Source organism: Ruditapes philippinarum, unplaced genomic scaffold, assembly GCF_026571515.1.
Source record: "Ruditapes philippinarum isolate M1 unplaced genomic scaffold, ASM2657151v2 ctg1705_1_1_1_1, whole genome shotgun sequence".
In the NCBI taxonomy this organism is placed as follows: domain Eukaryota; kingdom Metazoa; phylum Mollusca; class Bivalvia; order Venerida; family Veneridae; genus Ruditapes; species Ruditapes philippinarum.
In genome coordinates, this window is record NW_026860104.1 from 66,821 (window position 1) to 88,664 (window position 21,844).

The 21,844-nt window shown below is 31.5% G+C and overlaps 1 protein-coding gene across 1 annotated transcript; it reads right to left on the reverse strand.

Annotated features, from left to right (window-relative positions):
• Positions 1-16,329: 16,329 nt before the first annotated feature.
• Positions 16,330-20,146, reverse strand: LOC132758912 (uncharacterized). Its single transcript, XM_060750618.1, has 6 exons — positions 20,058-20,146; positions 19,358-19,414; positions 18,778-18,917; positions 17,617-17,781; positions 17,063-17,115; positions 16,330-16,473 (listed from the first exon to the last, which is right to left on the reverse strand). The coding sequence occupies exons 2-6, from the start codon at positions 19,408-19,410 to the stop codon at positions 16,393-16,395; spliced, it is 492 nt and encodes a 163-aa protein (XP_060606601.1). The 5' UTR covers positions 19,411-19,414; positions 20,058-20,146; the 3' UTR covers positions 16,330-16,392.
• Between the last annotated feature and the right edge of the window lie 1,698 nt (positions 20,147-21,844).

The following is a 21,844-nucleotide window of genomic DNA, read 5'->3' on the forward strand; positions in this document are numbered from 1 at the left end:
TGTAAGGTTATGTGAATTGGTATTTTGTAAGCTAATGTGATCCGATATTTTGGACAGGTACTGGTATCTGGTTTTTTTGTCAGGTTATGTGATCTGGTATCTTTTAAGGTAAAATAAAGGAATTATTGAATTTACATTGACATATTCTTATTGCTAATTTTATAACAAAATTAAATATTTACATCATTTGCGAAAAATGTTATGGTTTCGTTTATGACAACAGTGAATGACCAAGCAACAAATATACTTTTAAGTTGTCGGATTGAGTGCACGAACTTAAACGCACACACATTTCCACTTATACAGTTTTGTTTATGTAGTTGCTTCAAAAGTACATCAACTTTCAGAAATGAGTGTAAACATTCTTAAATATACTTTACATTATGGATTTATAGCCGGTTTGATAAAAATGGAGTGGGGGGAAACAGTGATGTTAAGAAATAATCTGTCATAAGGGAAGCAAAATGAAGTTGTTTTTGTTTACTTCCATACAAAATATGCCCTTAATTCCATAATTCAAAAGAGACAAAAGATGTTTCCGCTTTATTATTAATGAATAACGTTTAGTAACTGTAACAGGTAAATATATTTTAAAGTTTTTATGAAAACAAAATGTAATATCCTTTTTAATCAATCTGGGACAGATATAAATTATGTCTAAAATTTGAAGGCAGAAAAAGTATATACCGGCGTAGTTTTTTACAAAACTGAAAAGAAATTGCCAAAGTGTATACTTTATGACGATTTAGAAATCAAAAAACAGAATAAGCATAATTTGGTATGAGTTATAAAAAGAACTTGAACGAATGTTTCCATTTCCCGTTAGATGTACTTAAAATGGATAGGTTTGAAATGGACACTTTTCATAAGTATTTCAAATATTATTAAAATCAGTGTATCATATAATGTATCATTTGGATTAGTTTATCAAATGCTGATTTGAAAAAATAGCGTTGATAAAGTTCTAAATGATATAGACTAACCATTTATCTGATGTAAAATGATTTTTTTGTTCTAGAACATTTTATTATCTGCCATATAAATAAATATATATGTAATATCGAATAATAAATCTCACACTTGCCAACAATTTCTATTTATAATGAGTGTATACTAAATACTAAGATGTATGTATAACAAATGCTGTAACATGCATGTTAAACTATTATGTCAAATAATGAAGCTTCGTTCAATCACAAATCGCATGAAACTTTCCATTAAAATGTCTATTTTCAGCAAATTTGGGACACTTTGAAATAAACCGTTTAAAAAATGAATTTTTCGGCAAAAGCAAGTTTATTCAGGAAGAGTTTTCATGTAACCGGTCAAAAATATAAAAAAAACATCTATAATCAAATAGGAAAGAAATAACTTGAAACTAAGCAAAAATGTGTAGTTTTTTAGTTGCTTTTTTGCTATTTAAGATGGTACAATAGGAGAGATACATAATGTTTTCATAAGATGAGGTTTCATATGAAAATCGAAAAATCTGATACTCTTATAAGTCCGATGAAAATGTTCAAAAAATCAATGTACAACAATTTATATTCTAAGATATATACTTCATTAACCCTTTACCCATCACTCAAATAGGAAATCGTTTATATAAAAAATGTGCATTTCCGCGTTTTATTTTATTTTTTTATATATGCAAACAATGTATTTACATACATTATTTCAAGGTAATAAATAACATTAATAAAACATTTTTTGTGCAGTACATGTTTTTGTTAATATCTAACACTAACATATATGACATAAAATTTTAATTTACATCTAAGTTGATGTGGCAACAAGTTGCCGAGGCAACAAAAAGCCTTACAAAAGTGCAATGACGGAACATCAATTATCGACCAATGGTGACTGGCGTACTATTTGCTGACGTACGATTTTAATTTAATTTTTCGATTGGCATAATGAGTTTGTGTGTACTTTTGTTGTTGTATTACATACTTTCAAATGTGCTGTAATTTCAATATTAACAGATTCAAGACATATTTCAAACATTTGTACTTTTTTAGCTCTCCAGAACCAAAAGTTATTGGTCACCTATTAGTATGGTAAGGAGTATCTTGGGTCCTTTGTTGGTCCTCTTGCCTCAAATTTTGTTCTAAACAAGATATTCTCCTATCCATTTGGTCAATTGTTTAAAACTAAGAAAAGATAGAGATATTGTACTCACCTCGGTGTTAACGTCGGCGACAAACCTTTGTCATATTGGTATTTAAAAAAATGAAGGGAATGGGTTGAAATTTCACACGCTATCTTATATGATGGCCGTAGGTCCCATTATTAAGATAAAAAAGCCAAATGTGAGTATTCTTTAACATGGCGTAATAAAAATTGTGACCTTTTCTAGCACTTAATATCAGGTGAAAGACCCAGGCATTCATAGGTACTTAAGACTTTTGTCCCCAGCAGTGCGAATTGCGTTTAGACCTCCAGTAATCGCTAATTATAATTTGCGTTATTGCATTAAATTAAGGAATGTTTTGATATCAAATAACAGCTATCCAGTTTTTTAATAAAAATCCTATCCCAAGTATGTACATTTTATACATGTTTACTTTTCAAAAGAATATAAACAACTGTACTTTTAACATGGTCTGTAAAGGTGCATGAGCCGTGTTGTTTATACTCCTGGCTAAGACGACATTTGTATTAAGGATAGATGCTTTCACAAAGCAATTATTACCTCCCTTGGTCGCCATTTTTGTGGTTATTCCCAATGCATAGACTAACCTGATCTAATTCTAATTATCAGATAAGTGGATGCAATAAGGCCTTTACAATAACATATTTGTTAATTAAAGAGCACGCGTCAATGTTTGTGGTTAAATCTTTTGTAATTCAAATGAAAGGTCAGAGTAGGGATCTTTTATATGATGAAGATGAGATTAAATAAAACCCTCATAATTCTATCGTCTTCATGAAAACTGATGAAAAATGTTTGTACATATTGGTACGATAAAAATATTTTGCTGCATAGAATATTGACCCAAAATGGCTGCAACTTTTGGCAGGGGAGGTAAATATTCATATCAGTTGTGACTGAAAATATGGCAAGCTTTTTTTGGCAAAATTTAATGATTCTATAACATATTTATTGAACGTGCTACTTTAATGTGTAACTGTTTCGAGACATGCTTGCTGTAAAGAATGTCAAATATCAAGTTCAATACAAAAACAATTGTTATATATAAAGCGTTGTTGTCACGAAACCAGGACATTTTTTGTAAATAGTTTTTTACAGTAATTATCTCTTGTGAGTGAATGCCTCCAAATTTTTTAGAATATCTTCCATTTCTGCTTGAATTTTTCATTTTTTTATTTTATTGTTCATAATGATGATCTTACGTTTTTGTGTGCTTAAAAAGTGTAGGGTCAGCTGTTTTTTTCCACATTTTGGCAATGCTCTCAACAAAAATAAATTGATAGAGTGATACTAAAATATTTCATACTATTAAGCGTATTGAGGCATACTGAAAGAGATCTTTTTTTTGTATTTTTAACGCGATTTCCGTCTGTGTGCGATATAATACTAAGTAAATACAATACACGGAATTAATTTGAACGTGAGTGACGGATAAGTTGGTGAACAATACGGAGAGGGAGACGTATTAAAGATCATGATAGGTTTGTTAAAAAAGCACGCCCCTCAAAAAATAAATAAATAAATAAATTAAATCAGAAAATGAAAACCCTTAACCAACATGCAAGCGTGAAAACGTAACGTAGATGGTACCGTTGCCGTAAGATAAAAACATTTGAATTCTGTGCCAATGAAAAAGTGCAAAATTATTTTATCTATATGTTTTAAGAAATAAAAACCCAGCAATTATTGTAAAGTAACTACATTGATCTTATAAATCACGTTCAGATTTCTCCAAGATTCTATAGAACAGAATATTGTGCTGGGAACAGTAGTCTAAGTTACTGAAGTCCTTGATTTAAATATTTATCAAATCATCACACGGATGGCAATGAATTTTACGTATTTTCATGTTACGAAATAACGTCTTACCAGAGCATAGAAACATGGTTGGGAACACTCTGAAAGCTTAATACATCTTTTTTTTTTTTAAAAAAATAAAAGGGGTTCAGGAGAGTAGGATGTTCATAATCCAGTTATAAGTAAACTTTAAGATTTGTTTCATGAATGCTTTGCAAACTCATTGAGACACAATGGCATAACAGAGGAATGTACGACTGCTGATACATCATTACCAGATATTATGTTGCTTGTCCCTCAACTGGCGGGTGGTACAACTTCAAAGAGTATGTGAAGAACGACGATATGAATACAGCCATAAGACTTAAGGAACTCTAAAGGATACATAAAGTGAATACTTTAAATCAATTGAAAGGAACAACAAGGTTGGGCTAAGGGTGAGGTTTGCTGTACAATTAACCGGTCTAAACTCCCAGCAGCACTTATGCTCCATATGTGTTCCTCATATGTATGACTTTGTTGTTTCATACTATCATGTTTTAGTTTTATTTTGCCTCTCCGCTTTCTAATCCCCTTCACCTACACCAATTACGGTTTAAGGCATATCAATTAATCGTCTCTTTAATTTCCTTGTCGGGTTCTAATATTTTCTATTATTGGCGACGCCGGTGAGCGGCGTCGTCTCTTATGGAATGCTTTTTATTTGGGCATATGGAAGGAGCTGTTATTATTAGCAGTCAATGTCATGTTGTGTTAATTAGTTTTATTTTGATTCGTAAAAATCAAGTAAACAAATATGTTGTCATATTTGTATTTAATAACTTTATGTAAAAAGCATGTGCATTGTGATATTATTTTCACGAAATTGCATGCTCAGATTAACAGCTTGTCTCTTAGTTTTATTGGCAATACTAAAACCCGGATTTCGAATATCGTTGTGATGCCGTATTCTTTTTCATTCATTTATATATTTCAAAATTTTCATACAACAAGAACGTTCACCTGCAAATTAGTATTAGGATTGGTAGAGGAACTGTTTTATCCCATTGATTTTATCCATATTACGTTTATCAATTGCACAGAATGATAGTTTTTACAAAGTTTACCAGTATCCGGATGTTGAAAGCTATCCGATTTTCTGCAATAACTGCTATCACATGGCCATCTAACTTTTTATGAATACTTTACGATTACTTTGCATGGCTTAATAAAACTGAGCCTGCAACATTTCATAATTTTGCTGTTTATGGTGTTCTTTTGGGTTTCAGAATTTCTCTATTTTTAGGGGAAGTAACTCATGTTTACTAAATTATTGTTCTTTTCTGTCTATCTTAGGTATTACTTTCGATTTTTGTTGTATAAAATTTACCTCTTGTAAAGTCATCAAAAGCATAGAGGCCCTGAGAGTGACATTGATAGATTTTATTTTACTTGCTTTATATACATTAGACTCGATTTTCCTAGATTGTTCAGCTAGTACATACCTACAGGTATTCTGCAACAGGAATCTTCTAATCACTATGTGAAACTAATTATTATTTTTCTATATGTTTGTACATACATTGTTAAATAAATATACTTTGATAAAAATAAAAGGTAGAAAAGTAAAGCTCTGCATATAGGTGTTCATGTCCATATATTAAAACAGGGTAAGGATAAAATCCAGAAGATATCAATTTCAAACACTTAATAAACATTTATATGCAGTTAGTTATATAGTAAAATCTAATGGAAAGTTAAAAGAGGGACGGTTTTTTGTTACTGTAAGAGATATGCATTTAATGTTTAGACACTGACACAACTCAATCTATATTATATGATATAGACTATTTGAGATTTTTTTTACTTTAATACTATACATTATGGTTTTCTTTCTAAAAGATTATGAATATCATCCAAGTACCAATGTTAATAGGATGTTATATTTATTTTTAATGGAAACTGGGAATTATTAATGTAATGTGCATACAAGTATATCTTAGTATATTGTTAGAATGTGTATATCTGTATTTAAAGACTTACAGTTATGATGGGTGGAAAAAAATACAAACCGCTATAAAAATATACCAATTTACAGACTTCCCCGTAATTAACATGCTTTTCATTTATAATATTTTAGGCTTGCATTTAAATATATAAAACGATTAGTCTACAGGTTATAGATGTTTATACCCAGCTGGCTAATAATAGTATATATGATAGAGTTTATACATTATAGTTTTCTTCCTACTAGATGTTGAATTCCATCCATTAGTACAAATGTTAATGCTAATGTTAGGATTTCATATTTATTTAATAGAAACTGGGAATTTATAGTGTTATGTGCATACATGTATATCTTAGTATATTGATATGATGAGACTTATAATATTTCTCTATATAAGAGTTACAGTTATGACATTATTATTAAAGAGATGTGACTTTCATTTAAAGTTATAAATGATAATACATGTATTGATAGAAAATGTCCTTAAACTTGGATCAAGCAATTAAATTAATAAAGTGTCAAAAATCATATTCTGAATAGTTATTCTATTTTTTTCTAACATGTGCATAGTTTGAAAATGACAGCTTCTGTCTTATCTATTTGTAATGGACGGACACTGGTCTCAACATCCAGGTCTCCAGTGTCAACCCGACAACAGACTTTTCATAGAGTAGATTGTTACTTGCACTAAATTTTATAGTGGGTGATTTGTGCCACATGAAAACCAAGTTACAATAAGTGACCAGGCACAAGATGAAAATATGAAAATACAATTTACCAGAAAGTGGTTTGTTTGTTGCATTTTCATGTTTTCGCCCAGTGCCCCTGATGCAAAATACAAATCAGCCTTCAGAAAATGTCTTATCATAGAAAACAGGTTAGTTTTTTATCTGTATAAAAATAGATATTGTACATATATTAGTACAGCTATGCTCACTTTCAAATTGACCTGTTATAAATAATGGCACATCCAATAACTGTCTAAGCCTTTTTTAGTAAAAATTTTATGCAATATATAAATTGTTATTTTGATTAAAACTATGAGTATATAATGTTTTTTTTTACTTGTTTAATTAAGAATTATCTACCTGTTAATTTAAAAGTCTAAAAGTATCTGTCACGGTTTGGAACTGTTCACTATTTAGGGGAGGAAATTTGTAAGCTGCCAGGGAGCTCAATCGCTACAGTCGCGGTATATTATTCTGTGGGTCACAGGTTCGAGTTCTGGTCAAGCTGAAAGTTTTTCTTATCCTGTGACTGCATAAAATCCTGAGTTTAATTCACTATGTTCTGTAAACATCAGAAACTCAAGGACACAAATCAATATAGTGGCGAAATATGTTGTGATTTAGAACTGTTTCATTATTAAAGAGAAAATGTGTAGCCGGCCTGATAGCTCAGTTGGTTTTCTGACAGTCATGGTTCGAGTCATGGTCAGGCAGTTTCAGTCAGGGCTTAGAAGTGGTTTTTCAACTGACAAATGTTTGATTCATTTAACAGATTGTATTCAATTTGAAATGGGGAAAGGCGGTAATGCATGATACTTTTAGATCTACAAAAGGCATTTGATACAGTTGATCACACTATACTGCACATGAAGAAGTTCTTCTCCTTCTTCATGAAACTTCATGCATCTGCCATAGATAATGACATTCTTACATGGTTTTAGTCTTATCTCTGATAGACTGCAGCTGGTAGATGTGGCTGGTACTCATTCTACTACTGCTCCGAGGACCTATGGTGTGTCCCTGAGGTTCATTTTAGGTCCTCCTTTATATCTATTATATATGTCAATGACATGTCTGGAACCCTAAGCAATAAGCTTTCATTATATGCTGATGACTCAGATATCCTTGTATCTGGTAAAATAAATCTGAAGAAATTCTCTCTTATGATATGAGTCTTATAAGATTGGTTAATTGACTATGAATTGTCCCTGCATCTTGGCAAGACAGAGTCTATTCATTTTGGTTTAAGTTTTAACTTAACTGGGCGTTGCCTCCAGGTCACATGTAATGGTACTTTTATAAAGTACACATCTTTTGTTAAGAATTAAGCTGCAAATTTTGATCAAATTATGTAGGCGTCGCCTTTGATGCTTTGCATCAATGCTTTGCTTGTGTATTATTAAAGTAGTCACCCTGTCCATGCTTTGTCTTGTGTCCTGTCCTGTTTTTTTGTGTATGGTTCAGCCAGGCTCCTTGCAGATGGTCCTGCGTTACTGGGCCGTGTGGGGGTTACGTTCATTGTTGATCTTGGTTTTTATATATTATAAAATTAAAAAAACATTTTTTATCTTCCTTTTTAACTACATTGTAATTGTATATGGCCACTGTAACCACATTTTTAATATACTACAGAAAATTTGCTATCAGGGTATAGACAACAGGGTAACAGCCTATAGAGTAACAGCCTATCGTTCAGTGTATATTGACATGTTTTGACAATATATTCACAAAGCAAAGTACATCATGATATGCCGTTCCTTTCTGCTAATTGAGTACGTGTGACTTTTACCCCCGTAGCGTTTACAATACTATTTTGATATTTGCAGCTACTTGATTTTCAACTCGTTCTCACTGCGGATATTAACCTTTTATTTGTGAAAGCACTAAACAAACCTGAATCCAAACAATCAAGATGTTGCGAAACATTTCTTTCTAGTGCAAAAATTATCATTAAATTTTCTTTTAAAGGCATACTATGCCCAAATTTGATATAAGCAAATATTGATAATTGCTACTCAGTAGTTTTGTAACCATAGAATAAACATGTCTGACTTAACACAAAAGTACGAAAGACCGGTAGGGACATTTCAACTTCATGAATTCCAGATTTCAGCTTCATGAATTCTCGATTTCAACTTCAAGAATTCACGATTTCAACTTCATGAATTCACGATTTCAACTTCACGAATTCACGACTTCAACTTAACGAATTCACGATTTTAACTTCATGAAGTTGAAATCGTGAATTCGTGAAGTTGAATTTGTGAATTCGTGAAGTTGAAATTGTGAATTCACGGAGTTGAATTCGTGAAGTTGAAATCGTGAATTCATGAAGTTGAAATCGTGAATTCGTGAAGTTGAAACGTGAATTCGTGAAGTTGAAATCATGAATTCATGAAGTTGAAATCGTGAATTCGTGATGTTGAAGTCGTGAATTCATGAAACTGAATCGTGAATTCTTGAATTCCGTATTTTGAAAACGGGAATTCATGAAGTTTAAATTGTGAATTCATGAAGATGAAATCGGGAATTCATGAAGTTGAAATGGCCCTACCGGTCTTTTGTACAAAAAAAGATGTATTATGTAAAAAATTCTACCCACTTTAGGTGGTCACAATTTGAATGTATGGTTGCATTAAAAAGCTGACTGTTTTTTTTTTTTTAAGAAAAAAAAAAAGAAAACAACGCTTACCTTGATCTGTAATGGGAACGCAGCTTCCCATAAATAGTTTTTTTCATTCCTTTTTTCCAAATTAGACACACTCAGTAAGAATGTTATATAATTCAATAAATTTCGATAATTAAAACATTTTATCAAGGATTAGCATAATATATCGATTGACCCGTGGAAACAAAACAACGCAACTTTTAGTCAGCAGCAGCCAGAATGCAGTGTAACATGAATTATGGAAGAAGAAATTATGTAGCTAAGCGACATGAAAGGAAAATACAGGAAGACGATGACAAAGCTTTTCAGCAATATTTTACTGTGGAAAAATTGTATTCTGTGACAGGTCCTATGTATCAGACAATTAAATTTAAAACTGCTGCTTTTTTTCTCCGGGCCCCAACAATAAAGGTGACACCATCTACTTATTCCTCCCCGTCTAAATGATCAAAATGGTTGAGCTGACCTTACAAAAATATTTTAGCATAATTATACATTTATACATTTACAGCAGTTTCAGTGGCATGAACTATGGTCATACGCTAATTCAATTGCATTTTTTATCGGATAAAAATGGTTGGAAAAAAGATACAGGTTTCTGCTCGAGAGTGTCTGCACAAGTGAAAATGAATGTTTTCCAGGTGAGAAAAGTTGAAAGGTTTTATTAAATGTTTAGAATATATTATCGTTTTTAACGCTATTATTTGTTCCAGTTCATTATTTAATTTTGATTTGGTTCTAAATTGGTCAAATGTTAAAACCATTTATTTGAATTAACATTTGTATATAATTACGTCTTATTATACGAGTAAAAGTATATAGTTGACTAATTTATTAACATGGATATACATATGTGTTTATATTTATTTCACAGTTCTTGCTATTGATAAATTTAAACATTTTGTCTCAATACTGCTGTATCATTAAAGAATTTTTATTTTTAATCCATATTTTAACTCGTTCTTTTATTGAATTCCAAATTAATTTACAGAATTGGACATTTAAGCCATCTGTTTCAGTACTTTTTCATGCTATTGTATCTCGTTAATTGACCTTCACATAATTTCTTTTTTCTTCGCTTAATTTCAATATGTTTGAGTTTTCGCCAACTCTGTTCGAAATTGTATTATTTTCTTGAAAAGAATTCTATAAAATACCTGTATGTAAATTGTTCATATTCTTTTCCGATTCTTTCTGTTATTTTTTCCATTTATATAGAACGATTTAATTAATTTACTTTTTGCTTTGTTTTGTCAAAACGATTTCAAGAGTTTAATATTTTTGTCTCCGTTTTCAATTTAGTGGGATTGGGTTGTCAATTTTCAAAACATTTATTGATTGTATCACTTCTTCCTTGTAAGTATCATTCAATAAAATAATGATATCTATTTTAAACAAACCTTTTCTTTTTTGTTCTCCCATTTCTAAAAAATAAAATGCTGACTATGCAATGATTATATTTAAAACCCGTATTTGTGTCCAACATTGAAATACTATTGACACTATGGTTTGACCTAAACGAATAATTAAGTCTACAAAATAATGATATTAGTTATGTGTTTTCATGCTTTCACCTTTTTATCCATGTTCGGGTCAAAAGGTTAATTCCAATCTCCTCGCAAAGAAAAAAGTTTTATTTTTGGTTACTTTCCATATAACTTTTTTTTTGAAAGAATATAAAAAACAAAACAAAACAAACAACAAAAAACTAATAAATATAAGATATCGTCTTTGTTTGGTCCATAAATATTTTCAGTATCTAAATAGATACATCTTTCTTACCTCAATTTCATAGGAATCTGTAATTGTATATTAGATAGCATTCATTATCTTCATCAATAAAATAAGTCAATGTTGCAAACTAAATTTAACTTTTATACCCGTATGTTTATAAGCAACTAGTATGCACTAGATCAATTTTTTTTCTGATAAATAAATAGCGTGCTATAAAAAAGATTAGATAACTAAACTGATATTTTAATATTTTCTAATGATTTCAGAAGGTTTAGTTTTATTGTAGAGGTGATACTTTCATGACTTTTTGTAACATTTTCCGATTAAATCAATAGCAGTAGTTTGTTTGTTTTTCTTTCTTTTTTTTTCTGTTGTTTTTTGTTAAGTTGGTTAATTTCACTGTTAGATTTCTAATTCGCAAATATTTTTCCCTCATAAAGAATATCGTCGTTCCTTTTAAATCTTACACTGTAATAAGAACTGTGAAATATAACGATTTTGAACTATTTTGTTTTATCTTATTCGTGAAATGAACCAAACGGGCGTTTTTTCAGGAACAAGCCTGTGTGCGATGTCAATGTCAATGTAGTCCTTGCCAAGGTCAACATTATATATTTATACAGTTTTGAGCGTCCTTTTTCAGTTGTTTGTTCCACTGATTCCATTACAATATTTTCTTTTCCCGAAAAACGCAGAATGTATCTTTGTTGATATTGTTCCAAATCGTTAAGGTGATCCGTTGATTGCGTTTTGTTATATAGACTTGTATAGTAAAATATTTTAAAGGACTTCCCCTGATATTCTACAATACCTTGATCTTAGTTTTTTAGTATGTAGAATTACCTTGTGGTCCTCAACATTCAAGTTATATTAATCATGCTCATTGGGTCAAAATTGGCCCAACCATGGACATAGACTTGTGTTGTAAACATGTCTTAAATATATTCTTCTGGGAAAGTTAAAGACCGACAACTTAGAAATTTGGCATGAAGAATCACTTTGTGGCCTTGTCATGGAGGTTACTTAATAAGTTTCTTTTATGAAACGACAATGCCAAGAGTTTTTAAATTTAATGCTATTTGTCATTGAGCATTTCAACAGGCATCTACAAGGAATTCAAAAATAATACAATTTTCATAAAAGATAAAAAAAACAACAAATGTGATCTTTTATAACATGGCAAAATAAAAAGTCTGACATTTTCTAGCGCTTAATCTCATATGAGTGACCAAGGCATTTATAGGTATTTAAGATTTCTGTCCTCAGCAGAGCCAATTGTGTTTAGGTCTCCAGTAATCGTTAATTATATTTTGCGTCATTGCATTAATTAAGAAATGTTTTGATATAGGTCTAATTAAAAATCCTACATAGTGAAAGTGTTAATTTCATTTACGTTTCAAAATAACATAAACAACTGCACTTTTAACATGGTATGTAAAGGCAAATGAACCGAATGAACTGTGTTGTTTTGGGTATTTTTTTAAGATGACTCCTGGCCAAGACTGTAAACTCATAATTCTATCATCTTTATGAAAACTGATAAAATATTTTATTTTTTGGTGCTATAATAATATTTTGTTGCATATATAGAAAATTATCTGACAATTCGTGTAGACAAGCTTGTTTTCTTCTCCATATTTTGTTGATTATATTATAAACAAAGTAGAATATTGACACCGAAATGTATGAAACTTTTGAACAGGAAGGTAAATATTCATATAATCAGTGTAAAACTGCATTTTTATTTGTGAATGAAAATAAAGCAAGCTTATTTGCAAAATTTAATGATTCTATAACATGTTACTTTTATGTGTATCAGATTCTAGACATGATTGCTAGGAAAAATGTCAAATACCCGCTTAATTAAAGCGTTGTTATCAGGCCGCCACGGAAATTCTGGAGGGACATTTTTGTTTGTTGTTATTTTGTAATTGTTATCATTTCTTGTGAGGGAATGCTCCTCCATTATTTATAACATCGTTCATTTCTGCTTGAATTTTTCAAATATGTCGTGTCGTTTATTTTATTGTTCTTAAAGTTGATATTATGTTTTCGTATGTTAAAAAGTGTTTTGTGTTTGGTGTTTTTATCGACATTTGGCACTGCTTTCAACAGTTATACCTTGATAGTCATAGGCAGATTGAGGAATACTAAGATAGTATTGTTTATTTATCTATTATTAATTTATTTTGATTTGCAATGTATTTATCTTTTTGTATATGTAATTGATTCCCATGTAGCTTACTCGATTAATACAAGTCTGTGCACGATGTACAATACACGAAGTGATATGTGTACAATACACGGAAGTGATATGAACTTAAGTGACGGATAAGTTGGTGAACAATACGGAGGGGGGAACGTATTAAAATTATGATTGATTTTTTTTAGAAATAAACCCCCCCCCCAAAGAAAAATAAAAAAGAATATTTATATACATAATAAAAGAAATGAAAAAGTAACGCAGAAAAAAAAAACCTTAACCAACTTGCAAGCGACTTCAAAATTCAGCAATTATTGTAAAGTTACTACATTTATGTTATTAATCACGTTCAGATTGATCTAAGATTCTGAAGAACAAAATATTGTACAAGAAACAGTAGTCTGGGTTACTGAAATCCTTGGTTTAAATATTTATCAAAGATTGCAATGAATTTTATATATTTTAATGTTACGAAATAACACATCTTACACTGGCACAGAAACATGGTGATGAACACTGAAAGCTAAATGTTCGATAGGGGATACACCATTTAAAAAAATAAAAGGGGTTCAGGAAAGTAGGATGTTCATAATACAGTTATAAGTGAATTTTAAGATTCGTATGATGAAGGCTATGCGAACCTACCGAGGCACAATCGCAGAACACAGGATTGTATTACGTACAAATTGCATGCTGATACACCAGAACCAGATATGTGTGAAGAATAGAATACAACGTACCATAACAATGTAAGGAACACTAGCTTAAGAACTTTAAAACCAATTGTAAGGAACATGGTGGGGCTATGAGTGAGGTTCGCTGCACCATTCATCGGTTTAACTCCCCAGCCGTGCTTATGCTGCTAACCGTTCCAAAGCGGCGCACCTCTGTGTTCCTCAGATGTATGTCGTGGTTGTTGTGACTTTTATGTGTCCCTTCTGGCTGTTTTCTATGGTAAGTATCTTCCCTTTGCCCTTTTAGGTTTTGTTTAATTTAAAGTTTTAACCAATTGTATATGGTCACTGTAAGCACATGTTTTGAAAGACTACAGAAATTTTGCTACCAGGGTATAGACTGGCTAACAACCTATCGTACATTTTGACAATATATTCGCAAAGCAAAGTTCATCGCTGATATGCCATTCCCTTCTACTAATTGAGTACGTGTGGCTTTTACCAACGCAACGTTTACAATCCCCCAGGCCAGGGAGCTATTTTAATATATACAGCTACGTGATTTTCAAGTCGTTCAAACTGCGGATATTAAACTTTTATTTGTGAAAGCACAAACCAACCTGAATCCAAACAATCACGATGTTGCGTAACAGTTCTTTAAGGTGCAAAATTATCATTTAATTTTCTTTTAAAGATATACTACGCTCAAATTTGATATTAGAAAATATCGGAAATTGCTTCACAGTCTCTTTGTAAACCTAGAATAAATATGTTCTGATTTCACACATAAAATTTATGTTATGTTAAAAATTCTACCCATCGTGGTGGTCGTAATATGAATTTATATATGTAGTTGAATTAAAAATGCTCAGTACTCAGTAAGAATATTAGATATTTCAATAAATTTCTGTCTTTTCACAAGAATGAGCATAATGGACCCAGAACGCAGTCCGGAAGCGTAACAGCATAATTATGTTGTTATTTTTTAATCTATGGAAACAAGAATGTTCAACCTTTAGATTTTACCTGTTCTTTTATTGTATTCCAAATCAATTTACAGAATTGGACATTAAAGCCATCTGTATCAGCACTTTTGCCATTTTCTTTTATATCTGCTATTGCATCTCGTTAATTGACCTTCATATAATTTATTATTCCTTCGCTTAATTTCAATATGTTTGAGTTTTCGCCAACTCTGTTCGAACTTTTATTATTTTCTTGAATAAAATTCTATAAAATACCTGTATGTAAATTGTTCATATTCTATTTTCGATTGTTCTGTTATTTTTTCCATTTATATACAACGATTTAATTATTTTCTTTCTGCTTTGTTTTGTTATAACGGTTTCAAGAGTTTAATATTTTTGTCCCCATTTTCAATATACTGGGATTAGGTTGTTAATTTTCAAAACATTTATTGATTGTATCACTTCTTCCTTGTAAGTATCATTCAATAAAATAATGATATCTATTTTAAAGAAACCTTTTCTTTTTTGTTCTCCCATTTCTAAAACATAAAATGCTGATTATGCAATGATTATATTTAAAACCCGTATTTGTATCCAACATTGAAATATTATTGGCAATATGGTTTGACCTAAAGAAATAATTAAGTCTACAAAATAAAAGGTTAAACATTTGAATGTCATGTGTAAACCTCAGTAGTGTGCATTGTCGTCTCTATGGTTTTCAGAGTCCAGACTTTAAAATGACAGATGACTACGAGGGTGAGAAAGCGGGATCGGCTTTCCCCGTATGCTTCGGATATGAAAACATGAATACAATAACGCAATTCGTCCGGGTTATGGAGTGCTCGTTCGCGAAAAAGTAACAACTTTGTCTATGCCTGATTTAGACGTGAATATGACTAATGTCGAATTCAATATATCACTGTTATTCCTTCTTATACTGTATAAACTGTATAAAAGAGAAACATACCTCAATCATATTTGCCACGTGGCATGTTATGGTAACCAGTGGAAGAAGTTGCAATATGTTATCTTATTATATATTAAGCCTAAAAGCCGAGATTAGATTATTTGAGCAAATCACCTGGAGATCAAGAAAATATAGTATCGTGACGTGATATTTCTGTTTTAGAACATAGCCTAAAGCTCATCTACATGGTAACTATCTCAGATTTAAGGACATGGGCTGGCACATACAATACTCTACTACTGCTGGGAGTGCAGAGTGAAGTGGCATGGTTATATCGACGGTTTTTGATTTTGGGCTTAAAACATACCGAATGTTTCGGATATTTCAAATAAAATCCCAGAAATAAAAAATAAAGAAATAAAAAAAAGTTTAAAAAAACAATTGACAATATCAAACCAATAATAAAAGTTCCTCATTACTCTCAAAAATGACAACAAGAAGTAAATTCATTGTTATTTGTGATTTTATTGTATAAATATCAAATTAAGACCATTCACAAATAACTAGTTTATTTGCCAGCAGCACAATGTCCGTGTTCATGTGAATTACCGTGTGGGTGATTATTTTGTGCCTCAATGCCCTCTAGCATCTGTACAATAAAAATGATTTCACTGTTTAAGAATTCTTTTAAATGTTTTATTGGTCTACATTAGACTGCATATTTGAGAACGTTGTATAAATCAGCATACACCTTGTAGCGTAGTGAAAGCCTACCAACTTTAATCCCTCTACCATAATTACTATTTCAACATGGTCACTTTAATTACTCAAATACCTTATTCTAAACTAAAATAGCCCTCATGAAATGTAACCTCAATCAATGTTTCGTTTACAAATTGCTGTCTTCGACAATATTAATGCCTATATCAAATATTAATTGCAATGCGGCCATATAGCAAGGAATTTCATACAGTATGTTAGATTTACAAAAGTTTACTCAAATGAAAATATCAAAGAGTGTTTATGATTCAAATCGTCACCCTGGCGAATGAACGGATTACCTTCTTATATACTCTAATAGGAGTTAACCCGTTACTGCATTCCGGTGACGAAATGAACTATTTTTTTAGGAATCTATGCATGTTAAATAGAAAAGAAATGTTCATCTTTATATTCACTTTTATGTTTGGTGAATTGCTTCGTTAAATGTTTCAAAGAAAAAATATTACATTACATACCTTTACCCAGTAGTTGACAAACTCTTCCTGTGTTACTACTCCATTACCATCACCTTAAACAAATTAATTGAAGTAGTAATTATGTCTCGTGAACTATTTTATAAAACATTGATAACAAAAATTAATTACAATTACCAAAAGAGAAGGCGTTGACATATGGATTAAGGGCATGTTAGATGTTGAACAGCTCAAGAAAGGAACGTTGAATATACAGAAATGTGCCGTAAAGATAACAAAGTAGTATTTTGACTTCAATACAAAATACTAAATCACTATTACTATATCCATTGCCAACAGTGCTAAAAGAGCAAAAGGCAGTTCATGTTTATGGCAAATTTGTATTATTTTGGAAACAAAAATAAAAAGTTTTTGAGAAATAAGAAATGATAGCATTTCTGAGGAATAATGGGCTTTTAACCTCAAGGTGGCCGTCCCGAATTTTCGAAACCATTAAATGCTGTTTATTTTAAGTCTCACTATCCGTTTCGTGCATCTTATCAATTAGATCATGCCAAATCAGGCAATAGATAAGCAAATTTCTGTATTATACGTACCAGAATCGTCGATCTTTTTATGCCAGCCTTCGTAGTCTGTCTGTTCCAGATGATGGTCATTGTTAACATCATAGTCATCATATAAGTAATGAGATATCTGGTAAAGGTCGGGGTCAGCAGAACATATCATCATTGTATATTCGTGACGGCTTTCTCTTCCATCACCTGAAAACAAAAACAAAAATGATATATTCAAAAGTGTGTACAAACGATACTTGTGTATATTTAGGTATATCTCAATCAAAAGCTCGTTAAATTCCGGCCTATTCCGTCACTTGCCGTCCTTCTGTTATATTCAGGTCTCCTTAAAAGAATATGTGACGAATTTCTGCGAAATTTATAGAAATTATCGGTGATATCGTTTGGTTACACACCTAATCTCTTTATGTTTATACTTCAATAGGCGTTTTGTTGCTTTTTGTTTATTTGTTTTGTTTTATGTTGTTATTGTTGTTTGTTATTGTTGTTGTTGTTTTTATTTTATTTTTTCATGTCCCTAAAAAGTAAAGTGCATAGAAACCATATGAAAATGAAAGGACCACGTAAAAATAATCTGCTGAAAAAGCAAAGAACACACGTGGCACTAAAACAAGCGATCAACATAAGGTACTGGAAATTATTAGAATTTGTATATCGTAGGAGAGACCGGTGCATATTGAAAAATCTTTTTTCGATTATTGATATCATTTTCAATATGACTGGCTCGATTTTGAATTATTTTTTCCCTTAAACATTTTTGTGTGTGCTCTTTAATTCCACTGGGACTTAATGTGTAAAACAATTAAAACTATTTGAGAAGTTTAACTTTGACATGGGTGCGGAGAAGAAAATTTATATAAATGTAGATCTTTATTATTACTCGTATACTAGAAAGGGGGGAACTATATAAAATATGATACTAAAAATGATAATGGTTCTGAAAAAGAATAGGAAAGTTATACATTGTACATTGTATATGTTTTACTGAAAAAAAGTAAGAATTTTATATATGGTATTTAAAAAGTGAAAACTTTATATATGGTACTGAAAGTAAGAATTTTACATATGGTACTGAAAAAGTAAGAATTTTATATCTGGCCAAACAAAGCAGTTAATATTTGGTACTGAAACCAGCTACAAATAAAACTAATTGTTCTCAAAGGAAAACCATTATGTCGTTACCATTTGTGTCATATTTATCAAAGACAGCGTCTATTTCGGCGACAGTCATCTGTCCATCCTGGTTGAGGTCTTCTTGAAGAAACATAATAGCTGCCGTCAGGTTATATGGTTGTAATTTTGTCATATCAAGCGCCGACACACTGTAAATACAAAAATTAGCCTCGTCACGACAAAACCAACATAGTGCGTTTGCCACCAGCATGGATCCAGACCAGCCTGCGCTGTTCGCTTACCAACTCTATTACAAGTAGAGAAACTAATAGCGAACTGTATGGATCCTGATCAGACTGCGCGGATGCGCAGGCTTGTCTGGATCCATGCTGGTCGCAAACCCATTACGTTGGTTTTGTCGTGACGTGGCTCAAATCATCATCGTCATTTCCGGTCTTGGCTTTCGGTTATTTCGTGTATTATAATTCGGTTGCAAGGTTTGCAGAAATTTATATTCAAGTTAATGTCAGAAAATACAATTTTGAAGAAATATGTTTCAACGCTCCACGATTTGTTTTATCTATACAGTTCTTTTCAAGATTTTAATCAAAAACACGCAAACAAAAGAATGGAAAAAAAGGAATGTTACCCTCCGCATATTATGCAGGCAACGAATACTAGTAACACTCCTGAAGATTCCATGGCTCTGAAGAAGAAAAAATATAAATAAAAAAACAAAATAGTCAGCAGAATATTACGACTAATTCTGTATTTTCTTAAAAAAATTCCCGCCACCCAAAAAAGTGCACATGATGACCGAGGAAAAGTACCAAAGTTACATGCTCACAAGCCTCATTTGAGCCGCGTCACGACAAAACCAACATAGTGCGTTTGCGATCCATGCTGGTCGCAAACCCATTAATATGTTGGTTTTGTCGTGACACGGCTCATTTATGCATTCATTTCTCCCTATTCATTTGACAATGAGAAATTTGTGAAAACGATATCTGTAAAAGTTAGTACGATAAGGTGAATGTATACTTAAACAATTGTCGATTTCAGAGAAAAACACCTAAAGATAATTAATTTTCTTTATCATGCTTGTTGAGTCCTGCATTTATTTCGAATGCCCCACTCAATTACAATCATGTATAGCCATGCAACGTTTATAATAAGTTACCGTGTAAATTCTTATAATAATATGCAAATTCTAAAAGTAATATTACAAATCATAATGTCACAGATAATCCAAAAACATGGACATATACCAAAAAGTATAAGCGTCCGAATTATATATTTTTACACTAAGTTAAAGATACAGTTATTTGTTAGCATTTGAAACTTTCTACCTTTGCACTCAGCAATACAATAACAGAATGACAAACTAGCGTTGACAAAATGAAAAGATAAGAGCAAAGTCAATGCCCTACTCTCTGTGACATTTTGAATGAGGTTCTCCATTGTTATTAAGTTGAATTATAAGACTTTACTTAAAAAAACTCGTAAAAAGGATCAGTTTTCTCTTTAAAAAGAAAGAAAAAAAGAAAGAAAGAAAGAAAGAAAGAAAGAAAAAAAGGAAGGAAGGAAGTCCAATTGTTTACATTTTGCTACTTTTATACTTTCTTCAGGTAAATAGTCATTAACATGTCCTTTAACCATTATTTCAGCGTTGTACAACTCATTGGTGCCTTTTCTAAAGAAGGGGAAAAGTATTCGTTCCTGAGAAATATATATGTCATTAAATAAAACATTTCTATTTACCCCTAGAATCACGACAAGTAACGGGGCTCAAACTGTTATGCGCATATCGACGTAGACTGTATGATGTTATGCGAAAAGTACAAACATTTGACTTACCCCTAAACTTGTTGATTTTTATGGACTTCTCCAGCTCTCTTTTATAACTGTGCATCATCAATTTTGGGGATATCGAGATGAATATTAAAAGTTTGTCAGCCAACAGTCTAGAACCTGGTCAAACTACACGGATGTTCAGGCTGGTCTGGGACTATACTGGTGGCAAAGTCTAGTAACTTTCGGTACCAGCTGCCAGGGTTACATATAGACGTATTACAGATCGAACCTGAAACTTATTCTATTCTCATGTTCCTATAATATGACAACAGACATATTTTAAGCAAAAATAAAAACTTCCTTTAGAGTGATTGTGTAAAATTTCAAGAATATGTAACAAATATTTGGTTTTATATAAAGGACCTGAAATAAAAAGGGTCAGATAACTCGAAAACAGGATTCTGTATTCTAATATCACGTTAAGTTAAAATGAATTATATATACATGTATTACGAATTTATGTACATGTAGTTATCAGCCTGCTATATGTCTATATGTATACATATCTATACTTGCTAAATAAGTAACCACCGTATTATGGATTCCCTAATAAAAGTATCATAAAAGTTTTGTAATTAACAATCATTTAATGTTTCAGCCATAATTAAGGGCCTCGGCAAGTCCTATTATAGAATGGTCCTCATTATCATAACAGTTTATGTTGGTTCTACACGATTATTCCTAATATTAGAATATGAAATCACGACTTTATCGTTGGAACAAGATAAGTATGCGAACTTATTTCATCATAAAACAAGACTGACATGTTTAAACTATATTATTGTCACAACAGTTTAACGTCACGTGGCGACTTTTAGCTTAAAGTGTTGGAAGACGAGGGCAGGCACATAAATAAAGAGGCAAAGTTTCAACAACTTATTAAAGAAATTCAGGCCCCAGCTAACTGATAATGAATCCGCACAAATCTTTACAAAATGACAGACAACAGATTCAAATTTATCAAAAACCTTAAATAATCCTTTTTGGAAGACCGATGGTCCTTGGCCGATCAACTAAATAAGAAAGTTAATTAGTCCGCATCTGCATGGTGTTTCTCAGCATTGTCCAACATAACAGAAGAAAAATTCGTTGCACGATAAAAATAAACCTTAATTTCTCAAACCGACTTGTAGTTTATAGTAATAAGCTTTAGATGTTTGGGAGATGTTGTTTAAAAGAATGTGGACGGCGAACTCAGGTGAGCACGTGCGACCATGTTTAACTTCGTCAATTAATAAATCGTGTTTGTTAATGAATAAAAGAAAAGTTTTAACATTGTTAT